At 45.1% G+C, this 27,748-nt stretch overlaps 1 protein-coding gene across 6 annotated transcripts in view; it reads left to right on the plus strand.

The window, feature by feature from the left end:
• Nucleotides 1-27,748, plus strand: part of ANKS1A (ankyrin repeat and sterile alpha motif domain containing 1A) — a 260,678-nt gene that overhangs the window by 135,013 nt on the left and 97,917 nt on the right. For 4 of the 6 annotated variants that reach the window (XM_073666518.1, XM_073666519.1, XM_073666522.1 and 1 more), the window contains 10 exons: nucleotides 3,299-3,386; nucleotides 7,883-7,926; nucleotides 8,027-8,147; nucleotides 8,456-8,820; nucleotides 9,022-9,060; nucleotides 9,884-9,950; nucleotides 10,037-10,143; nucleotides 19,923-20,021; nucleotides 24,631-24,771; nucleotides 27,284-27,385. In XM_073666518.1, coding sequence (XP_073522619.1) covers nucleotides 3,299-3,386; nucleotides 7,883-7,926; nucleotides 8,027-8,147; nucleotides 8,456-8,820; nucleotides 9,022-9,060; nucleotides 9,884-9,950; nucleotides 10,037-10,143; nucleotides 19,923-20,021; nucleotides 24,631-24,771; nucleotides 27,284-27,385 — 1,173 coding nt within the window. The remainder of the gene's footprint in view (nucleotides 1-3,298; nucleotides 3,387-7,882; nucleotides 7,927-8,026; nucleotides 8,148-8,455; nucleotides 8,821-9,021; nucleotides 9,061-9,883; nucleotides 9,951-10,036; nucleotides 10,144-19,922; nucleotides 20,022-24,630; nucleotides 24,772-27,283; nucleotides 27,386-27,748) is intronic. The other 2 variants (XM_073666520.1, XM_073666524.1) reach the window with 1 other exon arrangement.

Below are 27,748 nucleotides of genomic sequence, written 5' to 3' on the forward strand. Positions count from 1 at the left end.
ATTAAACTGCTCATGACACCCCTAGATGAATTCCTAGAGAGGTGTAGTTTCTAAAATGGGGTCACTTGTGGAGGGTTTCCGCTATTATAGCATCTCAAGGGCTCTCCTAATGTGACATGGTGCCTGCAATCTGTTCTAGCAAAAATTGTGCAGCAAAATTAAAATGGGTCTCTATCCTTTCCAAGCCCTGCTATTTGCCCAAACAGCAGTTTCTGACCACATATGGTGTATCTGTGTACTCAAGAGAAAAAGTACTACATATTGTGCGGTCTAGTTTTTCCTGTTACCATTGTGAAAATGAAAAATGTAGGGCTAAATCAACAATTTTATCTGAGTTTTTTTTTTTATTTTCATGATCCAATATTCTAAAATTCTGTGATGCAACAGTTGGCTCAAATTGTTCACCACATCCTTTAAGAAATTCATCAAAGTATGTAGTTTCCAAAATGGGGCCACTTGTGGGTTTTTCTGCTGTTTTTCTACCTGGGGTGGGCTTTCCAAATGCAATATGGTGTCTGGAATATGTTTCAGCAAAATTTGCTCTCCAATATTTAAACGGTGCTCTTTCTCTTCTGAGCCCTGCCCTGCCGTGCGCCCAAACAATAATTTCTATCCTTATGTGGGGTATCTGCGTACTCAGGAGAAATTGCACAACAAATTGTGAGGTCCATTTTCTCCTTTATCTTTGTGAATATGAGAAATTTTGGTCTAATATAAAATTTTTGTGGAAAAATGTAATCTTTCATTATCACAACCCAATATTATAAAATTGGGGTTTGTTGTTTTGGTATGTCAGTGGCTCTTTAAATGCGACATGGCGGCAGCAATATATTCCAGCCAAAACTGTGCTCCAAAATTCAAATAGTGCTCCTTCCCTTCCGAGCCGTGCTGTGCCCATCTCAGGAGAAATTGCACAATAAACTGTATGGTCCATTTTCTCCTGTTACCCTTGTGAAAAAGAAAAATTTGAGGCTGAAGTAACATTTTTGTGGAAAATAACCAATTTTTCTTTTTACTTCCAATGTGTTAATTATTTAGGTGCTTCACAGGAATTAAAACAAACTTTCTAAATGTGGTTCTGAATACCTTGAAGGGTGTAGTATTTATAATGGGGTCACTTCAAATGTGAAATTGTCCCTTATACACTGTGTTCCATATTATTATGCAAATAATATTTTCTCAGATTTTCCCAAATTACCTATATGAATTGCAGGCATTGTAATTTTCCAGTCAAATAACTATTAGAGTACAATTGAAAGGTTTTTGTACAAACTGCTTATGATAACAGTATATTTAAAAAAAAAATAAAAAACTCAAACTGCACTCAAAATGCATGTTCCAAATTATTATGCACAGCAGAGTTTTCAACCTTTTCATTTTAATAAAGAACAAAAAAATGGTCATTTTTGAAATTCTAAGCATTAGCAGGTTATTACAAACTGAAATCAAACAGTTTTCAACTCAAAACTTTATTCTAGGTGATGTTACATTTGCACATAGGACCCCTTGTTCGAAAGGAGCTTCTGAACTCTCTCGTCCATTGTATTTGTCAGGTTTTGGATGGTTTCTGCTTCAATTGTTTTGCATGAGGACAGAATACCCTCCCAGAGCTGTTGCTTAGATGTGAACTGCCTCCCGCCATCATAGACACTCCTTTTGATGATGCTCCAGAGGTTCTCAATGTGGTTGAGGTCAGGGGAGCATGGGGGTCACACCATAAGTTTGTCCCCTTTTATGCCCATAGCAGCCAGAGATGCAGATGTGTTATGTGCAGCATGAGACTGGGCATTACCGTATTTGCCGGCGTATAAGACTGGGTGTATAAGACGACCCCCCCAACATTTCCACTCAAAATATAGTTTATTTATCAAGGTATGCATAAGAAGGGGGGAGCGTGGAGAGAGTTTCAAAATGTATAAAAGTGTACCCCTGTGTGCTATTATTGATACCAGTATTACATGAGTGCCATTAGTATTAGTGCCATTAAAGTACCTGTCATTGTCACCTTGTGACCGGCACTACTGCGCAAGTGCGCATGTGCGAGCTCTGCGTAGACAAGGGGTGGGCCAATCACGCCGAAAAGGCTGGCACCCCTGTCTCGCTGCTGGTGCTCGCCGCAGCTGCGCTGGATATCGCGCAATACTGGATGGTATGTAGAATGAGGTGGGCGGGTATCGGGAGGCCACTATGGGCACCGGGCGAGCATCGGAAGGCCACTATGGGCAGCTATGTCTATCCCAACTGAAGTGCACCCAACGTATAAGACGACCCCCCACTTGGAGGCATGTTTTTCAGGGCAAAAAAGTCGTCTTATACGCCGGCAAATACGGTAATTTGATTTAATGGCATAAAAGTAACATTTTAGGTTTTTCAATATTTTTATAAAATACCCTGATAGTTCCATAAACAATTGCAAATTTTAATTACCTAAATTTATCACTAATAAGGTACAATGTGTCATGAAAAAACACTGACTTCCTGGGATCTATAGAAGCATTCCACACTTATTACCACATAAAGGAACACACCTCGGATTTGATAAATCTGGCCTGGTCAGCAAGGTTAATGCTCACTATGATGGGAGGGCATTAAATCATGCTATTAAAAAAAAAATCCAGTTTGTTCCACTGCCCTCATATGGCTATGATGATAGAAAAATAAGTTATGGTTATTGGAAGGGAAGGAGCCAAAAGCTAAAAATGACTTGATTCTTAAAGGGGTATTTATATTTTTAGAAAATCTGTCTGTCCGTAATATGAAAATGTGCTGTGCTACACGAGGTCTCTAATTCCCATTCACTTCTACAGGAGTTGTGGAAGCCATGTAGCACATCCGCACTTGGCTGCTTCTGCAGTCCTGACCTCTGCATAGACGCAGATGTTTCCATCTCAGCCATGAATAGCTGACGTGAGAATACCCCTTTAAAGTATTATGTCAGATTATCCTTGGCTGGTTTTGGCATGAAGTTTTTGTTTGTAGAGACGCCCGTAAAACTACTTCTTCCTTATCCACATACTGAGCAATGGAAGGGTTTCAAATTACTTTTTAAATGAGTGATCTTTTTAAGTTTTTGGCTGGTTTATAAAGAGGAGAACATCTGATGTATGCCATATTTTACTTTTCATACTCTGGTTGACCATCATTGTTAATTACTAATGTCCACCTTTACAGTCATAAAGGTTTCCTGATCTCCCAGGATCTACCTCTGTCTTTGACTGTATTTATGCTTCCACAGTATATTAAGACAATGTGCATGAGCAGATAACTTTAGATGTGCCATTTTTTTTTTCTCTAAAAGGTCCATAGTAAAATGCATATTAGTCTGGAGGAAGAGAATCCCTATGAGCTTTTGCTCACTGCTGAGACCAAAAGGCCCGATGATCAAGGTAATGTTTAAAGACTAAAAGACCAATAGATAAACATATCCGAAGTAGTTGCCAATGTCTACCACCTCCCATTTATTTAGAGATTCATGACCTGCCATATTTCTCAGACTATAAGAAGCGCTTTACCATACGATGCACCCAGATTTAGACATCAGAAAATAGGAAACAGTTTTTTTCCTATAAATTAAAACTTCCCTGGTGGTGTAAAGGGGAGGGGTCATTATCACTAATTTTAATATCCTAGGGTAGAATGGGGAGGTAATAAATCTATTATTAGTGTCTCTCGGCAGTGTGTGTATTATATAATGAGCAATTCATACATGAAGAAAGCGGAGTGGCACACCGATGTAATAAAATCTTCTTTTATTCCATTTCCATTAAAAATGCAGGGAAGTGGCGCCGCTTCACTGCATTTTTAATGGAAATGGAATAAAAGAAGATTTTATTACATCGGTGTGCCACCCCGCTTTCTTCATGTATGAATTATGACTTACGGTACTTTGTTTCTGGAGGGAGTTGCACCCGATGGTAAGACTGATTGCTCCAGCTGATGAGGTCGAGCTTCTGGAGTCTCTGCACGAGGACTGAGTCGCTGCGGTGCTGGTTGCCTGTGCATTTATATAATGAGCCGGCTACAGTGTATAATTGAGATATAACACTGTCTAATAATGAAGTTCACTGTAGTAACTACTGCCTCGCTGTTTATCATAGCTGACAATCAATAATAAGATCCTACCTCTGGCCGATTATATGATAGAAGAACTAAAGTTTACCTAAGCTACATAATATCCTGTTAGCTGCATACTGGGACTTTAATGGCAAACAGTTGCATAGCAGATAATAAAATTGATCAGCAATGGAACAGTGCTCCAATATACATTCACTCTATATACTGACACATTTGAATTCTGCTCCCAGCTTGTGCCGATGTAAGTATGGGATTCGGCGTGGGGAGCAGTGACTATTCCGGCAGCTCATCTCGTGAGGGCACATGGCAGTGACGTCATGCGCGGCTCACACAGTGAGATGAGTGCTGGCAGCAGAGCAGGACGCAGCACTGGAGCACAGGAAAGAAAGGGGAGTAGACGTGTTTATTTTTTTCTGTGCATCGTGATGGGGATTAGGGGTGCCATGCATACTAGGAAGAGGGATGAGGGGTGCCATGCTTATCAGGATGGAGGAGGAGGGGTGCCATGCGCATCAGGATGGAGGAGGGGTGCCATGCGTATCGGGATGGAGGAGGAGGGGTGCCATGCGTATCGGGATGGAGGAGGAGGGGTGCCATGCATACTAGGAAGAGGGATGAGGGGTGCCATGCGTATCAGGATGGAGGAGGAGGGGTGCCATGCGTATCAGGGTGGAGGAGGAGGGGTGCCATGCGTATCAGGGTGGAGGAGGAGGGGTGCCATGCGTATCAGGGTGGAGGAGGTGGCATGATGGAGGAGGTGGGGTGCCATGCGTATCGGGATGGAGGAGGAGGGGTGCCATGCGTATCGGGATGGAGGAGGAGGGGTGCCATGCGTATCGGGATGGAGGAGGAGGGGTGCCATGCGTATCGGGATGGAGGAGGAGGGGTGCCATGCGTATCGGGGTGGAGGAGGAGGGGTGCCATGCGCATCAGGATGGAGGAGGGGTGCCATGCGTATCGGGATGGAGGAGGAGGGGTGCCATGCGTATCGGGATGGAGGAGGAGGGGTGCCATGCATACTAGGAAGAGGGATGAGGGGTGCCATGCGTATCAGGATGGAGGAGGAGGGGTGCCATGCGTATCAGGGTGGAGGAGGAGGGGTGCCATGCGTATCAGGGTGGAGGAGGAGGGGTGCCATGCGTATCAGGGTGGAGGAGGTGGCATGATGGAGGAGGTGGGGTGCCATGCGTATCGGGATGGAGGAGGAGGGGTGCCATGCGTATCGGGATGGAGGAGGAGGGGTGCCATGCGTATCGGGATGGAGGAGGAGGGGTGCCATGCGTATCGGGATGGAGGAGGAGGGGTGCCATGCGTATCGGGGTGGAGGAGGAGGGGTGCCATGCGTATCGGGGTGGAGGAGGAGGGGTGCCATGCGTATCGGGGTGGAGGAGGAGGGGTGCCATGCGTATCGGGGTGGAGGAGGAGGGGTGCCATGCGTATCGGGGTGGAGGAGGAGGGGTGCCATGCGTATCGGGGTGGAGGAGGAGGGGTGCCATGCGTATCGGGATGGAGGAGGAGGGGTGCCATGCGTATCGGGATGGAGGAGGAGGGGTGCCATGCGTATCGGGGTGGAGGAGGAGGGGTGCCATGCGTATCGGGGTGGAGGAGGAGGGGTGCCATGCGTATCGGGGTGGAGGAGGAGGGGTGCCATGCGTATCGGGGTGGAGGAGGAGGGGTGCCATGCGTATCGGGGTGGAGGAGGAGGGGTGCCATGCGTATCGGGGTGGAGGAGGAGGGGTGCCATGCGTATCGGGGTGGAGGAGGAGGGGTGCCATGCGTATCGGGGTGGAGGAGGAGGGGTGCCATGCGTATCGGGGTGGAGGAGGAGGGGTGCCATGCGTATCGGGGTGGAGGAGGAGGGGTGCCATGCGTATCGGGGTGGAGGAGGAGGGGTGCCATGCGTATCGGGGTGGAGGAGGAGGGGTGCCATGCGTATCGGGGTGGAGGAGGAGGGGTGCCATGCGTATCGGGGTGGAGGAGGAGGGGTGCCATGCGTATCGGGGTGGAGGAGGAGGGGTGCCATGCGTATCAGGGTGGAGGAGGTGGCATGATGGAGGAGGTGGGGTGCCATGCTTATCTGGATGGAGGAGGAGGGGTGCCATGCGTATCGGGATGGAGGAGGTGGGGTGTCATGCGTATCTGGATGGAGGAGGTGGGGTGCCATGCGTATCAGGGTGGAGGAGGAGGGGTGCCATGCGTATCAGGGTGGAGGAGGAGGGGTGCCATGCGTATCAGGGTGGAGGAGGAGGGGTGCTATGCGTATCAGGGTGGAGGAGGTGGCATGATGGAGGAGGTGGGGTGCCATGCTTATCTGGATGGGAGGAGGTGGGGTGCCATGCGTATCGGGATGGAGGAGGTGGGGTGCCATGCGTATCTGGATGGAGGAGGTGGGGTGCCATGCGTATCAGGGTGGAGGAGGAGGGGTGCCATGCGTATCAGGGTGGAGGAGGAGGGGTGCCATGCGTATCAGGGTGGAGGAGGAGGGGTGCTATGCGTATCAGGGTGGAGGAGGTGGCATGATGGAGGAGGTGGGGTGCCATGCTTATCTGGATGGGAGGAGGTGGGGTGCCATGCGTATCTGGATGGAGGAGGTGGGGTGCCATGCGTATCTGGATGGAGGAGGTGGGGTGCCATGCGTATCTGGATGGAGGAGGAGGGGTGCCATGCGTATCAGGGTGGAGGAGGAGGGGTGCTATGCGTATCAGGGTGGAGGAGGTGGCATGATGGAGGAGGTGGGGTGCCATGCTTATCTGGATGGGAGGAGGTGGGGTGCCATGCGTATCGGGATGGAGGAGGTGGGGTGCCATGCGTATCTGGATGGAGGAGGTGGGGTGCCATGCGTATCAGGGTGGAGGAGGAGGGGTGCCATGCGTATCAGGGTGGAGGAGGAGGGGTGCCATGCGTATCAGGGTGGAGGAGGAGGGGTGCTATGCGTATCAGGGTGGAGGAGGTGGCATGATGGAGGAGGTGGGGTGCCATGCTTATCTGGATGGGAGGAGGTGGGGTGCCATGCGTATCTGGATGGAGGAGGTGGGGTGCCATGCGTATCTGGATGGAGGAGGTGGGGTGCCATGCGTATCTGGATGGAGGAGGTGGGGTGCCATGCGTATCTGGATGGAGGAGGTGGGGTGCCATGCGTATCTGGATGGAGGAGGTGGGGTGCCATGCGTATCTGGATGGAGGAGGTGGGGTGCCATGCGTATCTGGATGGAGGAGGTGGGGTGCCATGCGTATCTGGATGGAGGAGGTGGGGTGCCATGCGTATCTGGATGGAGGAGGTGGGGTGCCATGCGTATCTGGATGGAGGAGGTGGGGTGCCATGCGTATCTGGATGGAGGAGGTGGGGTGCCATGCGTATCTGGATGGAGGAGGTGGGGTGCCATGCGTATCTGGATGGAGGAGGTGGGGTGCCATGCGTATCTGGATGGAGGAGGTGGGGTGCCATGCGTATCTGGATGGAGGAGGAGGGGTGCCATACCAGGATGGGGGATATTAACAGAATTGGGGGACATTACCCCTATAACATGGTAAGCAGCAGGCCCCCTCCCTCTTAACAGTGCATCATGACCACATTTTTTACTTAAAACTGAAACCACTGTACATTAGCACCGATTTTAATGAAAAAAGCGTGTTAGTGATGCACATTGCAACACTAACAACGCAATGGGGGGAAGTTTACATAGTACTCAGGACATGACAGGTTCCCTTTAATATTAATTTTAATAATTCTAAGCACAAAAAATTCATATTATTACATTTATATAGCTAAAGATACATGGTACTTACTAAATATACTTGTTTTGTACAGGATTGCTGCACTTACAAGGGGATGTTGGTAACTCTCAGCCTCAGGTAAGACTATTATATTAATCTTGAGTTTTAGAATGTGTTTACAGTACCTGCTTTAAAGTCATTGCTAACATACACCACTGTTTTGTAATATTAACTTCAGGTTCGAGCACGAGTGTCAACATTTCCGCAAGATCCATGCCGCCCTCCGAACCGCCGCGGATCTTCTGATCTGTCCAGTGGCCATTCTGAAGGAGAGTCGCATGGCTCAGAAAGGCTGAACAGTAAGATCTCATTATAAAACATATCCTCAAAGTTGTCTTCTATTTAGCTTTTCTCCATATTTACAAAATGTCAAAGCTCAGGGTTGAACAATAGTAGTTACTGTTAAGCAGTTGACACTAGTTCTGCTGCTGACTGTCTTAGGAGGATTGGAATTTTAGTTTTGCACAAGTTATAATCTTTCTTTCAGCAACGCTGCATCCCTGTAAGACGGCTTTCATTTTTCTTGATTAGTAGCTGTGTATAATGTGTTTCCTCAATAGTTTTGTCTTTTTTTCTGCCTTATAGTTTTCGATTTGACTTATTTCAGGTGGCCAGCGGAGGAATAGTTCTGGGGGTTGGAGTTTAGCCTCGGGTGACAGTTCTGATTCCCACATGCTTCAGCACTTCTCTGGACTTCTGCATGGTTCTTCTCCAGTTTGTGAAGTTCGAGATCCTCCTGTTCCCTGTGACCTTACCTGTGCAGACAGTGGAAGAAACGGTGCTGCCTCACACATGGAGTTGCCTCTTCGCCGCAGTTTGTCCAAATCTGACTCAGACCTGTTAACATGTTCTCCCCCGGCTACTGGTGATGGAGATGACTGGAATCGCAGCGAGTCTTTCAGCAATTGCACCACTGGGGGCAGCAAGAAAAGACTAGAAAAGTCTCCTTCCTTCACATCTGAATGGGATGAGGTCAGTTAGGGTTATGGGGAAGGGACGGTGTTTTAACCACAGAAATTCACCTGTGGTTTATAAAGAAAGTAATGTTTCTTGTACATTCTAGCAAAATCTTGATTAGATTAACTGTCTAAAATTAACACTACACTGTTTTAATTTCATTGCATATGGGGTTTATTTGTGTAGATAGCTCTAACAATACTGCTTTTCCATCAGAACCACCAATTGATCACAGAATGTCTACCCCAAAATTACGTAAGGACAGTCAGCTGGGTCCTGTTGGTACTCAGGTGTCTGCTTGGTTATGCTTTTTCTTATAGTGCTGCCACAACTTTCATTTTGGTGATGGAGATTGTACCTGTATGTGGAAATGGCTTGGTCATGGGTTTCTGGGCAACCATCTTCTCTTCTCTGCTCTGCTGTCATTGTACTATCTGCTGATATTTGGGCATGTGGGTGTGGGTGTAGGCATATACATAAGGATTCCTGCTTGCTTGCATTATTCTGGGGCATTGTGTAGAAATACTATCAATATTTATGTCAATGTGTAAAAATGTTTTTTGATTGCATTGTCTAGTACTGTCTTAACTCTTTTTATAATGTCTTAAATGTTTATAAAATTGTGTGTACTGAAATGTAAAACATTTTCCACTTCTCTAAGCCCATTGTTGCTTGCTGGTCAAGTGGGCAATGCACAAATGAGCTCCACCCAATGTTCGGATTTTGGAGCAGATTTGCAGCTATGGATTGCCTGGAATTAAAACATTATAATCTCTTCTCTCAGGCATTTCCTGATTAATGTTAGACATATCCTCTATCAATTTGTGCATACCCTTTGTCCAGCTGTAACTGGCTGCAGTGGTCACACGTGATGACCCATCTTCACTGGAGGCTGACCAGCGAGAGCCAGAGAAGCATTGCCACATGTGTGTCTGTTCAGAAAACCTTTGGCCCGCACGGGAAAGGGTTTTTGTTTGTTTTACAGAAAATACTGTACTGTAAATGGGCTTTCAATCATCATTGCCTATGAAACATTTTTTAAATCTTTTCCTGCGTCTCCATTTTTTTTCCTTTACAGATTGATAAGATAATGAGTTCAATTGGGCAGGGCATAGAATTCTCTCAGGAACAACAAGTCATGGCAGGTACAGAATATAATAAAACCATAATGTTTATTAAAGTACTTTCTGCGGCCCTTTCACTAGTAATCTTCCCCTTACTGCATCCACAGTTTCCCGAGTGCCTTGTCAGAGTGTAGCCCAGTGGTTGGTATCTCTGGGTCTTCCACAGTATGAGAGCAAATTTGTGTTGAACGGCTTCGATGATGTCCGTTTTCTGGTGAGTTGTATTTAAGAAGGAAACTGTATATCTTTGTACCGTGTTAGACAGTAGATAGAAAAATATTACAATTTGAGAGTCCTCAGTGGTTGATACCTTTTAATGGCTAACAGAAAAGATGGTAACAAATTGCAAGTTTTCGAGACTACTCAGGTCTCTTCATCAGGCATAGTATAACATGAAATCTGAAGAGTCACATATTTATACACAATAGGATACAGAAATAATGCAATAGATGAGACAAGTGACGTGAAGCAGAACTTTGAGTATGGGAGAGGGATAAACAAATGTGGCTGTAAATATTGGAGTACTTCATAGATAAGGAGTGTGAAAGTTTTAATGTTATGTGATTGAGGTGTGGTCGAGTTTTGTGATGACCCCACAGGTACAGAGAAGCACATTCTTTAGTTGATGTAGAATGACTTAAATCCATGCGACTCATTCAATTCCTGCATTGAGTGTGTCAAAGGTTGTAATAAGTTTATATCCACTGACTCTTCTGTCTCTCTGAGATTTGAAATTACCTTTTAATACCACTAATTTCATGTCCATGATGTTGTGATCAGGGAAACAAAATTGTTTGGCTACAGGCAGATCTATTCTTTCTTCTTTTATTGTGTGACGATGAGAATTCATCCTTGTTCTAATTTTTTGCCCGGTCTTTCCAACATACATACCCCGAGCTGGACATTTGGTACATATAATTAATACACCACATTAGATGTGATGCAGCTGAAAGTACCTGGGATCTTATAGTCCTGATGTGAATTGGGGATCTTTATCTTGTCTGTGGTCGTTATAAACGGGCCGGTTTTAGATTTTTTCTGGTTGCAAGGAAAGGTACCTGTAGCTGGTGGAGATGACAGGGAGCTTCTGACAATGATGCTTCTTAGATTTGGGGGCTGCCTAAACACAGAAGTGAGGGGTCTGGAAATATGGATTCTAACCAGGCATCTTTTTGTAGTAAGGGTAGTAGTTTCCATGCAGCTCTCTTTAGCGCCACCAGATTTGGATTGTAGGTGACTATTAGAGGCACCCGGTTGTTTTCTTTAGTTTTGTAATGTAGGAGGTGATTCCTTGGTATTCTGGTGGATCTTGTAATCTGGTTCTCAATTGTGTATAAATATGTGACTCTTCAGATTTCATGTTATACTATGCCTGATGAAGAGACTTGAGTAGTCTCGAAAGCTTGCAATTTGTTACCATCTTTTCAGTTAGCCATTGAAAGGTATCAACCACTGAGTACGCTCAAATCTTAATATTTTTGTATTTAAAAAGTAATACTTTGTGTGAAACGTTTTATTTGACAGTTCTGGAGAGGAAATTAAGGATATTATGATTTAAACAATAAAAATGTTTTGTGATGGGTGGAGCCCCCAGAAATTAGACTTTTAACACCTGTCCTGTGACTAGATGATAAATGAATTTTCCCAGAAATAGTCTTTATCCCCTTACCGACATGTGCCATACATGTACGGCACATATCATGTCTCTCCCTTTGGAGCTGGCTCCAGCAATGAGCCCGCACCTGTCCGGGGACATGACAGCTGATCTGATCAACTGTCATGTGCCCCTAACAGCCGCAGGTGGAATCACAATCCACCTGCGGCTGTTAATATATTAAATGCCGCTGTCAATCTCTAACAGCAGCATTTAACATGACTGCGGCGAAGAACGTCATAAGTCATGAGGCTTTCAAGTTCGGGTTAGGCGGCCCGCGACCAGTCTATGCATCATGGTCCGAGCAAAGACTGCAAAACACGGATGTGTAAATTCCAGATTTCAGGCACAGATTTTCTGTGTATAAAACAACTCCAATCATCAGCTAACCCAGCAGGCCGTGATTTAAGCATATGAGGAGCCAAAATGTAATAATTGTAGCTCTATTATTGTTCAAATGTTTCTGATTCTAATTTAATAGAACTATAGCATGGCGGGATGTATGGTTACTAGCGCTGCTATCCTCAAACAATGATGTCTACTGTCAAGATGGCCTGAAAGTAAACATCTGATGGTCAAAATGGCTGTCAACATAAGTCATTTTAAATCAAAATAAATATTTATGCTATAAAAATGCATATTTGTGATCCAAGTAGAAAAGTAGACCCCCTACACTTCCTAGTAATAAAAGTGCCACTGAGGTTTAAACCGGATATTTCACCAGTTTGAGCTTGTGAGCTGCCCTCATCATGCAGTAGTGGCTCCAGAGCTGAATAAAGCAATATCATTTTTTATGTCACATACAGAGATATTAGCTTTTACAGTTAGGTTATAATTTGTGATGAGCCCAATAGGAGATTACCAGAGATTTGTCTCTAGGGGTGTGTAATTTGTTGTTGTGTCATGCTGAAAAAAATACAACTTAAAGGGGTATTCCCATGTCAGAGTTCCTATCCCAATATTTGGTAGGTGTAATAATATTATTTGAATATATATACCTCTAATTAGAACTGTAGTATAGTTCTTCTAATAAACTATGTCACTTCCTCCGAGCCTTCCTCCACAAGCGGTCGGCGCTCATAGCATGTGAGTAATGATGAGCAAGCACTAAAATGTTCGGGTGCTCGATGATCTGGTCGAGCACATTGGAGTACTTGGGTACTAGACCCGAGCAACGAGCCCAATGTAAGTCTATGGGAAACTCGAGCATTTTTCAGGCGGCTCCCCCTGGCAGTCTGCAGAGGGCCTAAAAATTGCCCAAATCGATGGGAACAGTGCTCAAATGACATGGGGACAGCATGGGGAAGACCCCTGGAAGCATTTCTGACTCCCAGGTCACTGCTGTCAACAACGTTGTCAGAGTATTTCGCCACTTTTACGGACTCACAATAAAACATATCAAAACGAAACCAAAATGGATTTTCCTGGGAAATATGTTAAGGAACATCCTTTTCAGGGTAGTGACTTGTATATAAAGCAAAATAAATAACCAAAACCAAAAATGCTCCTCCACACCTTGGGTTATGTTCATCCGTAGCGTTTTTGATGCGTTTTTGCACTTTTGCATTGCTTTCATCTGTGACAAATGCATTCACCAGGAAATGTAATTTTAACATTTTACAACCTTATCTGGCCATGTGGTGTGTGAGATATCATCAGACACATCCTGTTTCATTTATGAAGGAGGGACTCTGAACGTCACAAAACCTATTTTTATAGGGCCATCATGCAGCCTTTACTATTCTTAAAGGGACAGCAGTCGGCCCTCACTATTCTTAGAGGTTTATCAGCCGGCTATGTTTTATTGAACCCATTACTAAACAGTGGGTCTCCTATACTGTTATTGCGTATGCAGTGAGTGGCAGGACTGCTCAAAATTTGGATGCACCCCAATACCCCTTAGAAGAGACTTAGAGGAGGGCCTCCAGAAAACAATGTTCCCATTATTAGGATGTAGGTCTCCCATTATGTTTGCCTATGCAGTGAATGCAAGGGTTGCCAAAAATTTGAAGGCACTAAAATGCCCTTTGGAAGAGACGTGGAGGTCAGCGGGCCTCCTGAAAACAATGTTCCCATTATTAGAAAGTGGGTCTCCCATTGTGTTTGCCTATGCAGTGAATGCAAGGGCTGCCAAAAATTGGAAGGCACTCCAATGCCCCTTGGAAGAGACATGGAGGAGGGCCTCATAAAAAAAAATGTTCCCATTAGAATGGAGCTGGTCTCCTATACTTGTAATGCCCATGCACTAAGTGTATGGGCTGACAAACATTTTCCCCTGGGGGGTATACATAAACATACTGTATAAAAAAAATTTTTTACGGGCATCATAAACACCCTTAAAAAAAATTGTGAGTGTTGCATCACGGACCACGTTCACCCTGGTGATATTGTGATGGAGGATGAGGAGAAGGAGGAGTACAAGAGCAAATAGCCAAAATCAGGAAGCGTATATCCATGTGTGGGTGTGAGGAGGTGCATGGGAATACACCTTCCAAAAAAAGACACTGGATTTGAGTTTGTTACGCTGCTATCATTTGATGGTGTTGAGAAGTCTGGCCCAATTCAGCCCTTGAATCAGCCTGTCAGCATTTTCAATTGACAGGCGGATGTGCTTATCAGTTATAATTCCACCAGCGGCACTAAAAACCCGCTCTGATAAAACGCTGGCGGCAGGGCAGGCCAGGACCTCCAAGGCATAGAGAGCCAGTTCATTCCACGTATCCAGCTTGGATACTCAATAATTATAAGGCACAGAGGAATCCCGGAGGACATTGGTACGGTCAGCAAGGTACTCCCTCAGCATCTTCCCAAACTTTGCACTCCTTGTGAGAGTACCCCGTGCCTCAGGGCCTGTGCAATGGGAGGGGCTGAGAAAATTCTCCCAGAACTTTGACAGTGTTCCCCTGCTTCTGCTGGATTGAAGTTGTCTCTCTCGCCTGTACACTTTGGTTGTCCAACGAACTGTGACCTCTGCCGCCAGCGGTTTCAGATTTTTAATAGTTTTTTTAATAGTTCCGCAACAAGGGCCTTCTGATACTGTAGACCTGTCCGCCTCAGGAATAAGAGATATAAAGTTCTCCTTGTAGCGTGGGTCTAGAAGTGTCACCAACCAGTAATGACTGTCTCCCAAAATTTTGAGAACGCGAGGGTCATGGGAAAGGCAGCGTAACATAAACTCAGCCATGCGTGCCAGACTGCTAACATTCAAGACTTCCGTGTCCTCTCCAAGAGGATGACTGACCATGCTCTCCTTCTCCTCCTTCTCCTCCTTCTCCTCTCTGTCCTCTGGCCATCCACGCTGAACAGACGGTATGACAGCTGTGCAGGTAGTGCCGTCTATAGCGCATGAAACTAGCTCCAGTTCTTCCTCCTCCTCTTCCTCATTGTCACCCAATCCACTTTGGGATGAGATGAGGCTTGGCTGTGTGTAATCACCCTGTATGGTTCCTTGCTCCTTATCATCGTGCTGCGCCTGCAATGCATCCTCTGATTGTGAGCAGAGAGCATTTCAGAAGACAGAGAAGCGGGATGGTGACTCTAATTATGGCGTCATCACCGCTCACCATCTTGGTGGAGTCCTCAAAGTTTTGGAGGATGGTACATATATCTGACATCCATGTCCACTCCTGAGGTCTTGTGTGTGGAGTCTGAACTGAATACCGACGGCCTTGTTGATGCTGGTACTCAACAACTGCCCTCTTCTGCTCACAAATCCTTCCCAACATCTGCAGTGTAGAGTTACAACGTGTGGGGACATCACACACCAGTCTGTGAGTCGGAAGCTGCAAACGCTGCTGAAACACGGCAAGGGCGGCGAAGCTGTAGGTAACTTTCTAAAATGGGCACACAGGCAGCGTACTTTAACAAGCAGATCCGGCAGCTCCGGGTAGAATTTGAGAAACCGCTGAACCACGAGGTAAGCACATGGGCCAGGCATGGTACGTGTGTGAGCTCGCCTCAGAGCCGCCACCGTGTTCCGGCCATTGTCACACACGACCATGCCTGGCTGTAGGTTCAGCGGTGTGAGCCACAGATCTGCCTTCTCTTTCAGAGCTGTCCACAACTCTTCAGCATTGTGCAGTTTGTCACCTAAGCATATTAGCTTCAGCACAGCCTGTTGCCGCTTGGCCGAGGCAGTGCTGCAGTGCTTCCAGCTTGTGACTTATGTGGTCATTTCAGACATGGAGGATGAAGAGGAGGATGAGGTGCAGGAGCTGTAGACCATGGGGGCAACCCTGATTGACCTAGGGCCCGCAATCCTTGGCGTCGGGGGGGACGTGTTCCGTCCCAAGGTCCGACTGGGTCCCGGCTTCCACCATGTTAACCCAGTGTGCAGTCAGTGAGATGTACCGTCCCTGCCCACAAGCACTTGTCCTTGTGTCCGTGGTTAGGTGGACTTTCCCGGTAACTGCATTGTTGAGGGCACGGCTAATGTTTTGGGACACGTGCTTGTGTGATGCGGTGATGGCACACCGGGAGAAATAGTGGTGGCTGGGGACCGAGTACCGAGGGACGGCCGCCGCCATCAGGTTGTGGAATGCTTCCGTCTCCACGAGCCTAAAAGGCAGCATTTCGAGTGCAAGCAGTCGTGAAATGTGAGAATTTAGTAGTGTGGCCTGTGGGGCATTAGATGCGTATTTGCGCTTGCGTTCCAAGGACTGGGGTATGGACAACTGAACGCTGCGCTGGGACAAGGACGTGCTTCCTGATGCTGCTACTTGAGAGTGCGCAGTGACAGATGCAGGGCAGGAGTCATCTTCGCATGCACCATGGACAGGGGATTGGCTTGCATGCACAACAGCGGAAGAAGCAATGGTGCCAACCACAGACACTGTTCCTGGACCCTGGGGTTCGGCCCACAAAGTCAGGTGCCTTGCTGTTATGTGCCTGATCATGCTGGTGGTGGTCAGGCTGGTCGTTTTGCCACCCCTGCTGATGCTGGCCCGGCAGGTGGTGCAAATGGCCTTTTTGGGGTTATCGGTAGAGTCTTTAAAAAACAACCAGACTCGGGAAGACCTAACAGTTGTACTGGCAACTTCCTTCGTGATGGTGTTACGGGGAACGGTTGCCTGCCTTCTGTCTGTGGCCTCCACACTGCTTCTTCCTGCCTGTTGGGGTGCTCTGCCTCCCTCCCCATGTGTGCTGCTGTCCTCGCTCTGCATGTCCACCTGCGAGGTTGGGTCAGTTACTATATCATCCACCACCTCATCTTCCACTTCCGCACCACGGTCCTCCTCCTGACTTTCTGGCAATTGTGTCTCATCATCGTCCAACTCTTGTGACACTTTCCCACCGTCGCCTTCGTGTGACCATGGCTGCTCAAATATTTGGGCATCGCTACATGCGATCTCCTCTTGCCCCGCCTCAAGTGGATCAGGCGAGAGGCCCGAATCTATAAATGGAAAAGTGAACAGCTCTTCAGAGTGTCCAAGTGTGGGATCATTTGTCTCCGGGCACTCAGCATGGTGGGAGGGAGGAGGATCAGGGTGAGGAATATGCGGTCTAGACTCTCGGCTACTGAGACTTCACCATGTAGAAGACAGGGTGGTGGTGGCTAAGTGACTGGAAGCATTATCCACTATCCAACCAACAACCTTTTGACACTGCTCTGGGTTCAATAGTGGTGTGCTGCAGTCCCCTAGGAATTGGGACAGGAAAGTCGGGCGAGAAGATGTGGGCGTTTGTTGTGGCACAATTTCAGCTTGGCCTCGGCCTCTGCATGCACCATCACGTCCCGTCACTTGCAAAGGCCCCTTGCCCATTTTAAATGGAGGACAATATCTTCCACGCTCACTACAAATGGCTGAATTTGGAGCGAAGTTATATGTAATCCGTGTGATGGAGAAACCACAGTTTTAAATACCTGGCCTGTTGGTAACTATTTTGAACAGCAAACCGGTGCCAAAAACTTTGCTGAGACACTGAAAAAAAATTTGAATGGAGGCTAAAAATGGCAGTATTATCAGCGCAATTATATGTGAATGTGATCCGTGTGACGGAGAAACCACAGTTTTAAATAGCTGGATTTTTAGCGCTGTAATACGGAAAGGACCTGGCTGTATTCTGCAGTGCCAACAAGCAAATGGCACAGAAAACGGTGTTCTCTGGATTGCTTTTTAAGCAAATAATGAGGATTAAGATCCAAAAAAAATTATTCCTGGCCCCTGAGACCTGGGCCTATTTCTAGAAATATCTAACAGCAGCAGAAGGCATAACTGGAATGGAGCCTCTTGTGCTATATGCACTGCTGTCTGCTACATACACTGCCTGCTTGATATCTGTGCAGATGGATTAGTCCTACACTACCTAATACACAACCAAATCTCTCCCTAGCTCAGCAGCACCTCTCCCTACACTGCCTGATTGCGTAGTAGACTGACGAGCACAGCGGCGCTAGGTCTGATATAGACCTGATGACGCTGTGCGGCCAGCCAATTACTGTAATGCCACAACCAACATGGCTGCGGCATTACAGTGTGTGGCAGGTTATCCCTGCATGTTCATTGGCACTCTAAAGAGCGCCAAACATGCAGGGAGCGGACCCAATCATCCGCCTGAGCATCTCGCAAGTACTCGGCGAGCTCATCTTGAGTACTGAGTACTTGCGAGTATGCTCACTCATCACTACATGTGAGCAATTCTGTTACACACAGGCAATCTGATCATCACCTGTCTATAGCAGAGGTGATCAGAACATTACAGCTTCTATTCTCCCATGGAGACTATTCAAGTAAAAAAGTAAAAAAAAAAAAAAAAAATATTAAAAAAATATAAAAGTTTAAATCACCCCCATTTCGCCCCATTCAAAATAAAACAGTAAAAAATCAAATATACACACATTTGGTATCGCCGCATTCAGAATCGCCCGATCTATCAATATATAAAAAAAGTTAATCCGATCGGTAAACAGCGTAACGAGAAAAAAAATGAAAACTCCAGAATTAGGATTTTTTTGGTTGCCGCAACATTGCAATAAAATGCAATAACGGGCGATCAAAACATTGGATCTACCCCAAAATGGTATTAATAAAAATGTCAGCTCGGTGCGCAAAAAATAAGCCCTCACCCGGCCCCAGATCCCGAAAAATGGAGACGCTACTAGTCTTGGAAAATGGCGATTTTTTTTTTTTTTTTTTTTTTTTTAAAACAAATTTTGGATTTTTTTTCCACCACTTAAATAAAAAATAACCTATACATGTTTGGTGTCTAAGAACTCATAATGACCTGGTGAATAATAGTGGCAGGTCAGTTTTAGCATTTAGTGAACATGGTAAAAAAAACAATGGAATTGCACTTTTTTGCAATTTCACCGCACTTGGAAATTTTTTCCCGTTTTCCAGTACACGACACGGTAAAACCAATTGTGTCATTTAAAACCACAACTTGTCCCACAAAAAATAAGCCCTCACGTGGCCATATTGACTGAAAAAAAAATTATGGCTCTGGGAAGAATGGGAGCAAAAAAAATGAAAGCGCAAAAACGAAAATGACCCGTGGGTGAAGGGGTTAAAAGGAATCTGTCACCAAGTTTTTGCTACCTCATTTGAGAAAAGCATGATGTAGGAAAAGAGACCCTGATTCCAACATTGTATCACTTTGTCACAACTGCTGCACCCAGTAAACTATCAGAGTTCTTAAATATATCATGAAACAGAGATGAGAAATTAACCCCGCCCACACCACGCTCCCAGGCTTTCTGTACATTGTCTTCTGACAGTGAGCTGCCTATCTCAGGAGGGAGGTCAGTCTATCATTGCTGGGACTAGGTCTCAGGCACTTGCTAATCATCTAGTGATAAAACCTTTGTTGTAAGTAAACTGCATGCAGCCTGATAAATGACACTTCCCTGAAATCTGTGTTTTAACCCCTGCACTTGTCCTCAGATTACGTAGCAAAAACCTTCTTACAGATTCCCTTTAAGTTACTATTAGCTCTTTATAATAATTGCTCGCAAACTGACTTTTTTTGTTTTGAATAATGTAAGATTTGGAATCGTTCTAAATGAAACTCAAGACTGAAAAATCAAGATTTCAGGTGTGGAGGTTTTATTTGCCGTGGTACTGCCTGTCATTACATATCCTGCTTTATATTTTTTTGCACAAAACTTAATGTGCTTTCTGAGCAGAAGCAAGTTGGGTCTGTCCTGTGCCGAACAAACCTAGAGAGGCAGTACCATTAACATTTGAAAAATATATAGTCTTCAAATAACACGATCATTTCTACATAAACTTTAGAAAAAAGTGTTACCCTTTTTTGAATTGGGCATATTTATAACTGATCATTTAATGATTACTTCCTTAAATATGTTCCTTTTTGCTTTAATTTACTTTTTCATGCAGGCAGATAATATTTTAGAAGACCAGGACCTGATAGATATTGGGATCCTGGACCAACAACATCGTAAACGACTTCTTCAAGCAGCTTATTCCTTACCAAAGGTAAGCCACAAACGTTTTATTTGTAGAAATCCACCAATTCCAATACATTCTTTAGAATGTAGTCAATTCTAGTTAGATGCATTTTTTTTTTTTTTTTTTTTTTTTTTTTTTTTTTTTTTTTTTTGAGTCCAGAGTATATCAGTTTTGAAGTGACACCAAGATCATCGTTCTTTAGGGCACAACTTTCATTGTTTTCAGTGTGGTTACAGCATGAAAGCTTTTCTTGGTTGTGTGTATGCCGATGTGGGTGGAGTGTGGTTACAACATGAAAGCTTTTCTTGGTTGTGTGTATGCCGATGTGGGTGGAGTGTGGTTACAGCATGAAAGCTTTTCTTGGTTGTGTGTATGCCGATGTGGGTGGAGTGTGGTTACAGCATGAAAGCTTTTCTTGGTTGTGTGTATGCCTATGTGGGTGGAGTGTGGTTACAGCATGAAAGCTTTTCTTGGTTGTGTGTATGCCGGTGTGGGTGGAGTGTGGTTACAGCATGAAAGCTTTTCTTGGTTGTGTGTATGCCGATGTGGGTGGAGTGTGGTTACAGCATGAAAGCTTTTCTTGGTTGTGTGTATGCCGATGTGGGTGGAGTGTGGTTACAGCATGAAAGCTTTTCTTGGTTGTGTGTATGCCGATGTGGGTGGAGTGTGGTTACAGCATGAAAGCTTTTCTTGGTTGTGTGTATGCCGATGTGGGTGGAGTGTGGTTACAGCATGAAAGCTTTTCTTGGTTGTGTGTATGCCGATGTGGGTGGAGTGTGGTTACAGCATGAAAGCTTTTCTTGGTTGTGTGTATGCCGATGTGGGTGGAGTGTGGTTACAGCATGAAAGCTTTTCTTGGTTGTGTGTATGCCGATGTGGGTGGAGTGTGGTTACAGCATGAAAGCTTTTCTTGGTTGTGTGTATGCCGATGTGGGTGGAGTGTGGTTACAGCATGAAAGCTTTTCTTGGCTGTGTGTATGCCGATGTGGGTGGAGTGTGGTTACAGCATGAAAGCTTTTCTTGGCGGTGTGTATGCCGATGTGGGTGGAGTGTGGTTACAGCATGAAAGCTTTTCTTGGTTGTGTGTATGCCGATGTGGGTGGAGTGTGGTTACAGCATGAAAGCTTTTTTTGGTTGTGTGTATGCCGATGTGGGTGGAGTGTGGTTACAGCATGAAAGCTTTTTTTGGTTGTGTGTATGCCGATGTGGGTGGAGTGTGGTTACAGCATGAAAGCTTTTTTTGGTTGTGTGTATGCCGATGTGGGTGGAGTGTGGTTACAGCATGAAAGCTTTTCTTGGTTGTGTGTATGCCGATGTGGGTGGAGTGTGGTTACAGCATGAAAGCTTTTCTTGGTTGTGTGTATGCCGATGTGGGTGGAGTGTGGTTACAGCATGAAAGCTTTTCTTGGTTGTGTGTATGCCGATGTGGGTGGAGTGTGGTTACAGCATGAAAGCTTTTCTTGGTTGTGTGTATGCCGATGTGGGTGGAGTGTGGTTACAGCATGAAAGCTTTTCTTGGTTGTGTGTATGCCGATGTGGGTGGAGTGTGGTTACAGCATGAAAGCTTTTCTTGGTTGTGTGTATGCCGATGTGGGTGGAGTGTGGTTACAGCATGAAAGCTTTTCTTGGTTGTGTGTATGCCGATGTGGGTGGAGTGTGGTTACAGCATGAAAGCTTTTCTTGGTTGTGTGTATGCCGATGTGGGTGGAGTGTGGTTACAGCATGAAAGCTTTTCTTGGTTGTGTGTATGCCGGTGTGGGTGGAGTGTGGTTACAGCATGAAAGCTTTTCTTGGTTGTGTGTATGCCGATGTGGGTGGAGTGTGGTTACAGCATGAAAGCTTTTCTTGGTTGTGTGTATGCCGATGTGGGTGGAGTGTGGTTACAGCATGAAAGCTTTTCTTGGTTGTGTGTATGCCGATGTGGGTGGAGTGTGGTTACAGCATGAAAGCTTTTCTTGGTTGTGTGTATGCCGATGTGGGTGGAGTGTGGTTACAGCATGAAAGCTTTTCTTGGTTGTGTGTATGCCGATGTGGGTGGAGTGTGGTTACAGCATGAAAGCTTTTTTTGGTTGTGTGTATGCCGATGTGGGTGGAGTGTGGTTACAGCATGAAAGCTTTTTTTGGTTGTGTGTATGCCGATGTGGGTGGAGTGTGGTTACAGCATGAAAGCTTTTCTTGGTTGTGTGTATGCCGATGTGGGTGGAGTGTGGTTACAGCATGAAAGCTTTTCTTGGTTGTGTGTATGCCGATGTGGGTGGAGTGTGGTTACAGCATGAAAGCTTTTCTTGGTTGTGTGTATGCCGATGTGGGTGGAGTGTGGTTACAGCATGAAAGCTTTTCTTGGTTGTGTGTATGCCGATGTGGGTGGAGTGTGGTTACAGCATGAAAGCTTTTCTTGGTTGTGTGTGTGCCGATGTGGGTGGAGTGTGGTTACAGCATGAAAGCTTTTCTTGGTTGTGTGTGTGCCGATGTGGGTGGAGTGTTGTTACAGCATGAAAGCTTTTCTTGGTTGTGTGTGTGCGCCGATGTGGGTGGAGTGTGGTTACAGCATGAAAGCTTTTCTTGGTTGTGTGTGTGCCGATGTGGGTGGAGTGTGGTTACAGCATGAAAGCTTTTCTTGGTTGTGTGTGTGCCGATGTGGGTGGAGTGTGGTTACAGCATGAAAGCTTTTCTTGGTTGTGTGTGTGCCGATGTGGGTGGAGTGTGGTTACAGCATGAAAGCTTTTCTTGGTTGTGTGTGTGCCGATGTGGGTGGAGTGTGGTTACAGCATGAAAGCTTTTCTTGGTTGTGTGTGTGCCGATGTGGGAGGAGTGTGGTTACAGCATGAAAGCTTTTCTTGGTTGTGTGTGTGCCGATGTGGGTGGAGTGTGGTTACAGCATGAAAGCTTTTCTTGGTTGTGTGTGTGCCGATGTGGGTGGAGTGTGGTTACAGCATGAAAGCTTTTCTTGGTTGTGTGTGTGCCGATGTGGGTGGAGTGTGGTTACAGCATGAAAGCTTTTCTTGGTTGTGTGTGTGCCGATGTGGGTGGAGTGTGGTTACAGCATGAAAGCTTTTCTTGGTTGTGTGTGTGCCGATGTGGGTGGAGTGTGGTTACAGCATGAAAGCTTTTCTTGGTTGTGTGTGTGCCGATGTGGGTGGAGTGTGGTTACAGCATGAAAGCTTTTCTTGGTTGTGTGTGTGCCGATGTGGGTGGAGTGTGGTTACAGCATGAAAGCTTTTCTTGGTTGTGTGTATGCCGATGTGGGTGGAGTGTGGTTACAGCATGAAAGCTTTTCTTGGTTGTGTGTATGCCGATGTGGGTGGAGTGTGGTTACAGCATGAAAGCTTTTCTTGGTTGTGTATATGCCGATGTGGGTGGAGTGTGGTTACAGCATGAAAGCTTTTCTTGGTTGTGTGTATGCCGATGTGGGTGGAGTGTGGTTACAGCATGAAAGCTTTTCTTGGCTGTGTGTATGCCGATGTGGGTGGAGTGTGGTTACAGCATGAAAGCTTTTCTTGGTTGTGTGTATGCCGATGTGGGTGGAGTGTGGTTACAGCATGAAAGCTTTTCTTGGTTGTGTGTGTGCCGATGTGGGTGGAGTTGAACTGGAAGGGGTGAAATGATGTCAGGAACGAAGATCACAACCAACTTCACACAGTAGGCACCACAGGCACATTGTCTGTAGATTTTTCAGAAAATTTGCAATAATTGGAAGCTGAACTTTAAATTCCGGTATTTGCCAGCAGATCTGCTGCGGAAGATCACCATTGTAATTAAATAGGATCTAATTTACAGATATAAAATACGCTAGTAACTTTGTATTGCAAGCAGAATTTCAACAGATTCTTTAAAGGTCCAGATGAAAAATCCACTTTTAAATCTTACCAAAATCTGTTAAAATTGCCTTGGGCAGAGTATTTAGCTACACAGGGCTAAGGTGTCAAACTGAATATTTCCTTTGGGTAAGGGAAATATGTGGCATATCTCTATGCAGAGAGAACTGTCATTAATGAGATCAGTTTGTCTCTATGCAGCTTGCATATTGTTGACAGCCCATCCCTGTTTACATGAGATGATGTGCTGCCAATAACAATGATTTAATGGATGGCATAATTGATCCAGATAGCCAACTTGTTCCACAGCATGTTAGTCATTGGGAATGAGTGCTCTTATGAACGATCACTTAGCTGAGTATCATTACATCTGAAAAGATCTTGTACCCAGAAGAGGGTAGAGTCAGTACTTTAAAGCATTTAATTTATAAACTATAGTACATTTACTTAGGTTGAAAATACACATGCACAGTAAAGTGCAGCCTACTCACATCAGGTATACATCATTCAATGATAACATTGTTATATTTTTATCAAATAAATTTGTTCTCCGATAATCTTGTAGCTGTTTACAACTCATTATTTTCCGTCCCTTAACCAATTCTTTACCCAAGTGTATAAGTTCCCCCAGTCTCTGCATCTGTAGTTTGTCATTTTCATTCAGTCATGTGATTATTTTCTTCACTTTTGTAATTTGCACTCATCTTCTAGGTAGAAATAAATATGACGCTTCAAGATTGACAATTGTGCTGCATGATGTAGAAAATTACAGTATTATTTTAATATTAATGGTTTTGCCTTTTCAATGTTTTTCTTTCTAGCCATTCCCACTTTCATGGGACATGTCTGTAGCCGCATGGCTGCATACTCTGTCCCTTCAGCAGTATGCTTCCAGCTTTCTAAGCAGTGGTTATACCTCTATGGAAACGCTTCGCAATTTGTGGGAACTTGAGATCGTAAATGTGAGTTGTTTTATATCCTCCTTATGGCTACTGACTAGCTGTTTTAGCTTTCTACCTTCTGTTGGATTCCAGCCACACTTCTCCTTTTTTACAGGGTATTTTTTGCTCTGCATTAAACATATAAACTGAAGACTGGATCAGTTTTTCATTATTCCACCCTTTAATCTTAATTATTCAAGAAAGAGAAGATTATTTCAGATCTTGTTAAGCACCAAAGATTAAAGGTGTTGTTCACTACTAAAAAAGTTTTCAAAGATGGGAGGCATCAAGTGTATAAAGAGTCGGAAAAGAGTTTCTTTACAGGGGTTGTCCACTACTAGGACAACCCTTTCTTCATCTAAACGTTTGATGCCGATAGAATAAAAACACTCATACTCCCCTCCCATGACGGCGCCGTTCCAGTGATGTTGGCACTCGCGGTCCCAAGGCTCTTGTGTGGTTATGACACATGAGCCCTACACCCAATCAGCACTGGCGTCAGTCCCCATCTTCGTATGAATCAAACATCAAGATCAAGTGAGAGAGCAGCCGCAGCTCTGACTTTGCTTTATGTTTGATTCTTGCAAAGGTGGGGACAGTGACTCCAGAGCTGATTTGGGCGCAGGGCTCACGTGTCATAACCACACAAGAGCCCCGGGACCGCGAGTGCTGACATAGCTAGAACGGGAGGGGAGTATCAGCTTTTTTTATTTGATCAGAGCTAAGCATGAGGTACCCCTTAAGGACCTTGGGATTTTCCATTTTTTGTTTTTCGTGTTTTGCGCCCCTTGTTCCCAGAGCCATAGTGTTTTTATTTTTTGGGTAATATGGCCGTGTGAGGGTTTATTTTTTGCGGGACGAGTTGTACTTTTGAACGACATCACTGGTTTTACCATATCATGTACTGGAAAACGGGAAAAAATTCAAAGTGCGGTGACATTGCAAAAAAAAGTGCAATACCACAGTTGTTGTTTTTTTTACCACATTCGCTGAATGCTAAAACTGACCTGCAATTCTGATTCTCCAGGTCATTACGAGTTCGTAGACACCAAACATGTATAGGTTCTTTTTTATTTAAGTGGTGAAAAAAAAATCCAAAATTTGCTAAAAAAAAAAAAAAAAAAATGGTGCCATTTTCCGAGACTCGTAGCGTCTCCATTTTTTGGGATCTGGGGCCGGGTGAGGGCTTATTTTTTGCGCGCCGAGCTGACGTTTTATTGATACCATTTTGGGGTAGATCCGATGTTTTGATCGCCCATTATTGCATTTTATTGCACTGTTGCGGCAACCCAAAAAACTTAATTCTGGTGTTTAGAATTTTCTTCTCGTTACGCCGTTTACCGATCGGATTAACTCTTTTGTAATGTTGATAGATCGGGCGATTCTGAAAACGGAGATACCAAATATGTGTATGTGGGTTTTTATTATTTTATTTTGAATGGGGCCAAAGGGGGGTGATTTAAACTTTTTATATATATATATATTTTATTTTTTTTTACACTTTCTGCATGCTTCTATATTCTCCATAGGAGACTAGAAGCAGCAGTTGTCTGATTGCTTTTACTGCATACAGGTGGTGAGCAGATCGCCTGTATGCAGTAGAAATGCTCACCTGCTATGAGCGCCGACCACTGGGTGGCAATTGAGACATGACAATGTCATGCCAACCTATCGGTGACCCGCAATCATGTGACGGGATCGCCGATGGGCAAATCTAATGCCGCGCTTTCGTCGCGGCGATTTTAAATGCCGCTGTCTGAGATTGACAGCGGCATTTAACTGGTTAACAGCTGTATAAATCAGCTGACAAGTGCCTGGTTCAGTGCGGGCTCAGCGCCGGAGCCCGCGCTGAACCGGGGGTGACGGCCTGGGGCGTACTAATACGTCCCAGACTTTAAAGGGGTTAAGCTTGGGCAGCTGACATTTTGCCAGAAGTGGAAACTTTGGGGACGCTGTCACCAGTCTTGCTGGAAGGGTGGGATGTAGGTATGTGGTTTTTATCAGTGACAGAACACTGATCAAGGATAAATATATTTTGTTTTTCTTTTGACATAAAAACATGCTGTAAAAATTGCAAGTGAGATACTAACATCTGCTTTTTCACTTTACTATTTCTGTTAGAGATTCTGTTTTCACGGAAAACTGAAAAAAACGTTAATAATTTAAAATGATAATTCCTTAACTGTTCAAGCCACCGTATCGCCAGTGCCATTTCTCCTCTGCTCACCACCAGTCTTTGTAGGACTGCCACAGTGGCATCCTGTATAAAACGTGTGTATACTACAATCCCTGGACTTCGCTTTGATGCAGAGCTGGAGACATGAGATTGCTGAGGCCTATGCAGTGCTCACATGTTGTATGGGGGATGTCACCCTGCGGCCTTTGAAGAACAGCGGAGAAAAGGTGCTGGAGCAGCTGAGGCTGACGCTGCTAATTGATGCTTATTTTGTACAAAGCATCACCAGCTGCTTCACCTCTTTTCACACAACCCCATTAAGCTTTTCACCCTTTAAATTGTTTATTTTTTTATTAGGTGTTGAAAGTAAATTTATTGGGCCATCGAAAAAGAATATTGGCATCACTGGCAGAAAGACCGTGTGAGGATCCTCCACAGAAACCACCTCGATACTCTCGGGTGAGCAAGATGTTTTAGTACAGATCACATAAGCTAGGCATTTGGCCGTCACCATGAAAACCTGTGACTTCCGATGATGTCACAGGTTTCCCACTGTTAGATGGAAAAGAACATGGTGCTGGGAGAACATGATGTCCTTTCAGAATTCCTCTGTATGGAGATTACTGCAAAAAGTCAACTATTGCGGCTATTAGGAGTCAGGGCTGTGGAGTCGGTAAGCCAAACCTCTGACTCCGACTCCTCAATTTCCACGACTCCCTCATACACGGCTCATGTTTAAGTGATAAATTTACTGTAGAACAGATCCATCTCAGCTAAAAGTCTAGACCCTTAGATCAGGAATAGGACAGACATTTATAGGAC

Source organism: Phyllobates terribilis, unplaced genomic scaffold (genome assembly GCF_046119375.1).
Source record: "Phyllobates terribilis strain yellow unplaced genomic scaffold, ASM4611937v1 Scaffold_2__4_contigs__length_985480577, whole genome shotgun sequence".
NCBI classification, from domain to species: Eukaryota; Metazoa; Chordata; class Amphibia; order Anura; family Dendrobatidae; genus Phyllobates; species Phyllobates terribilis.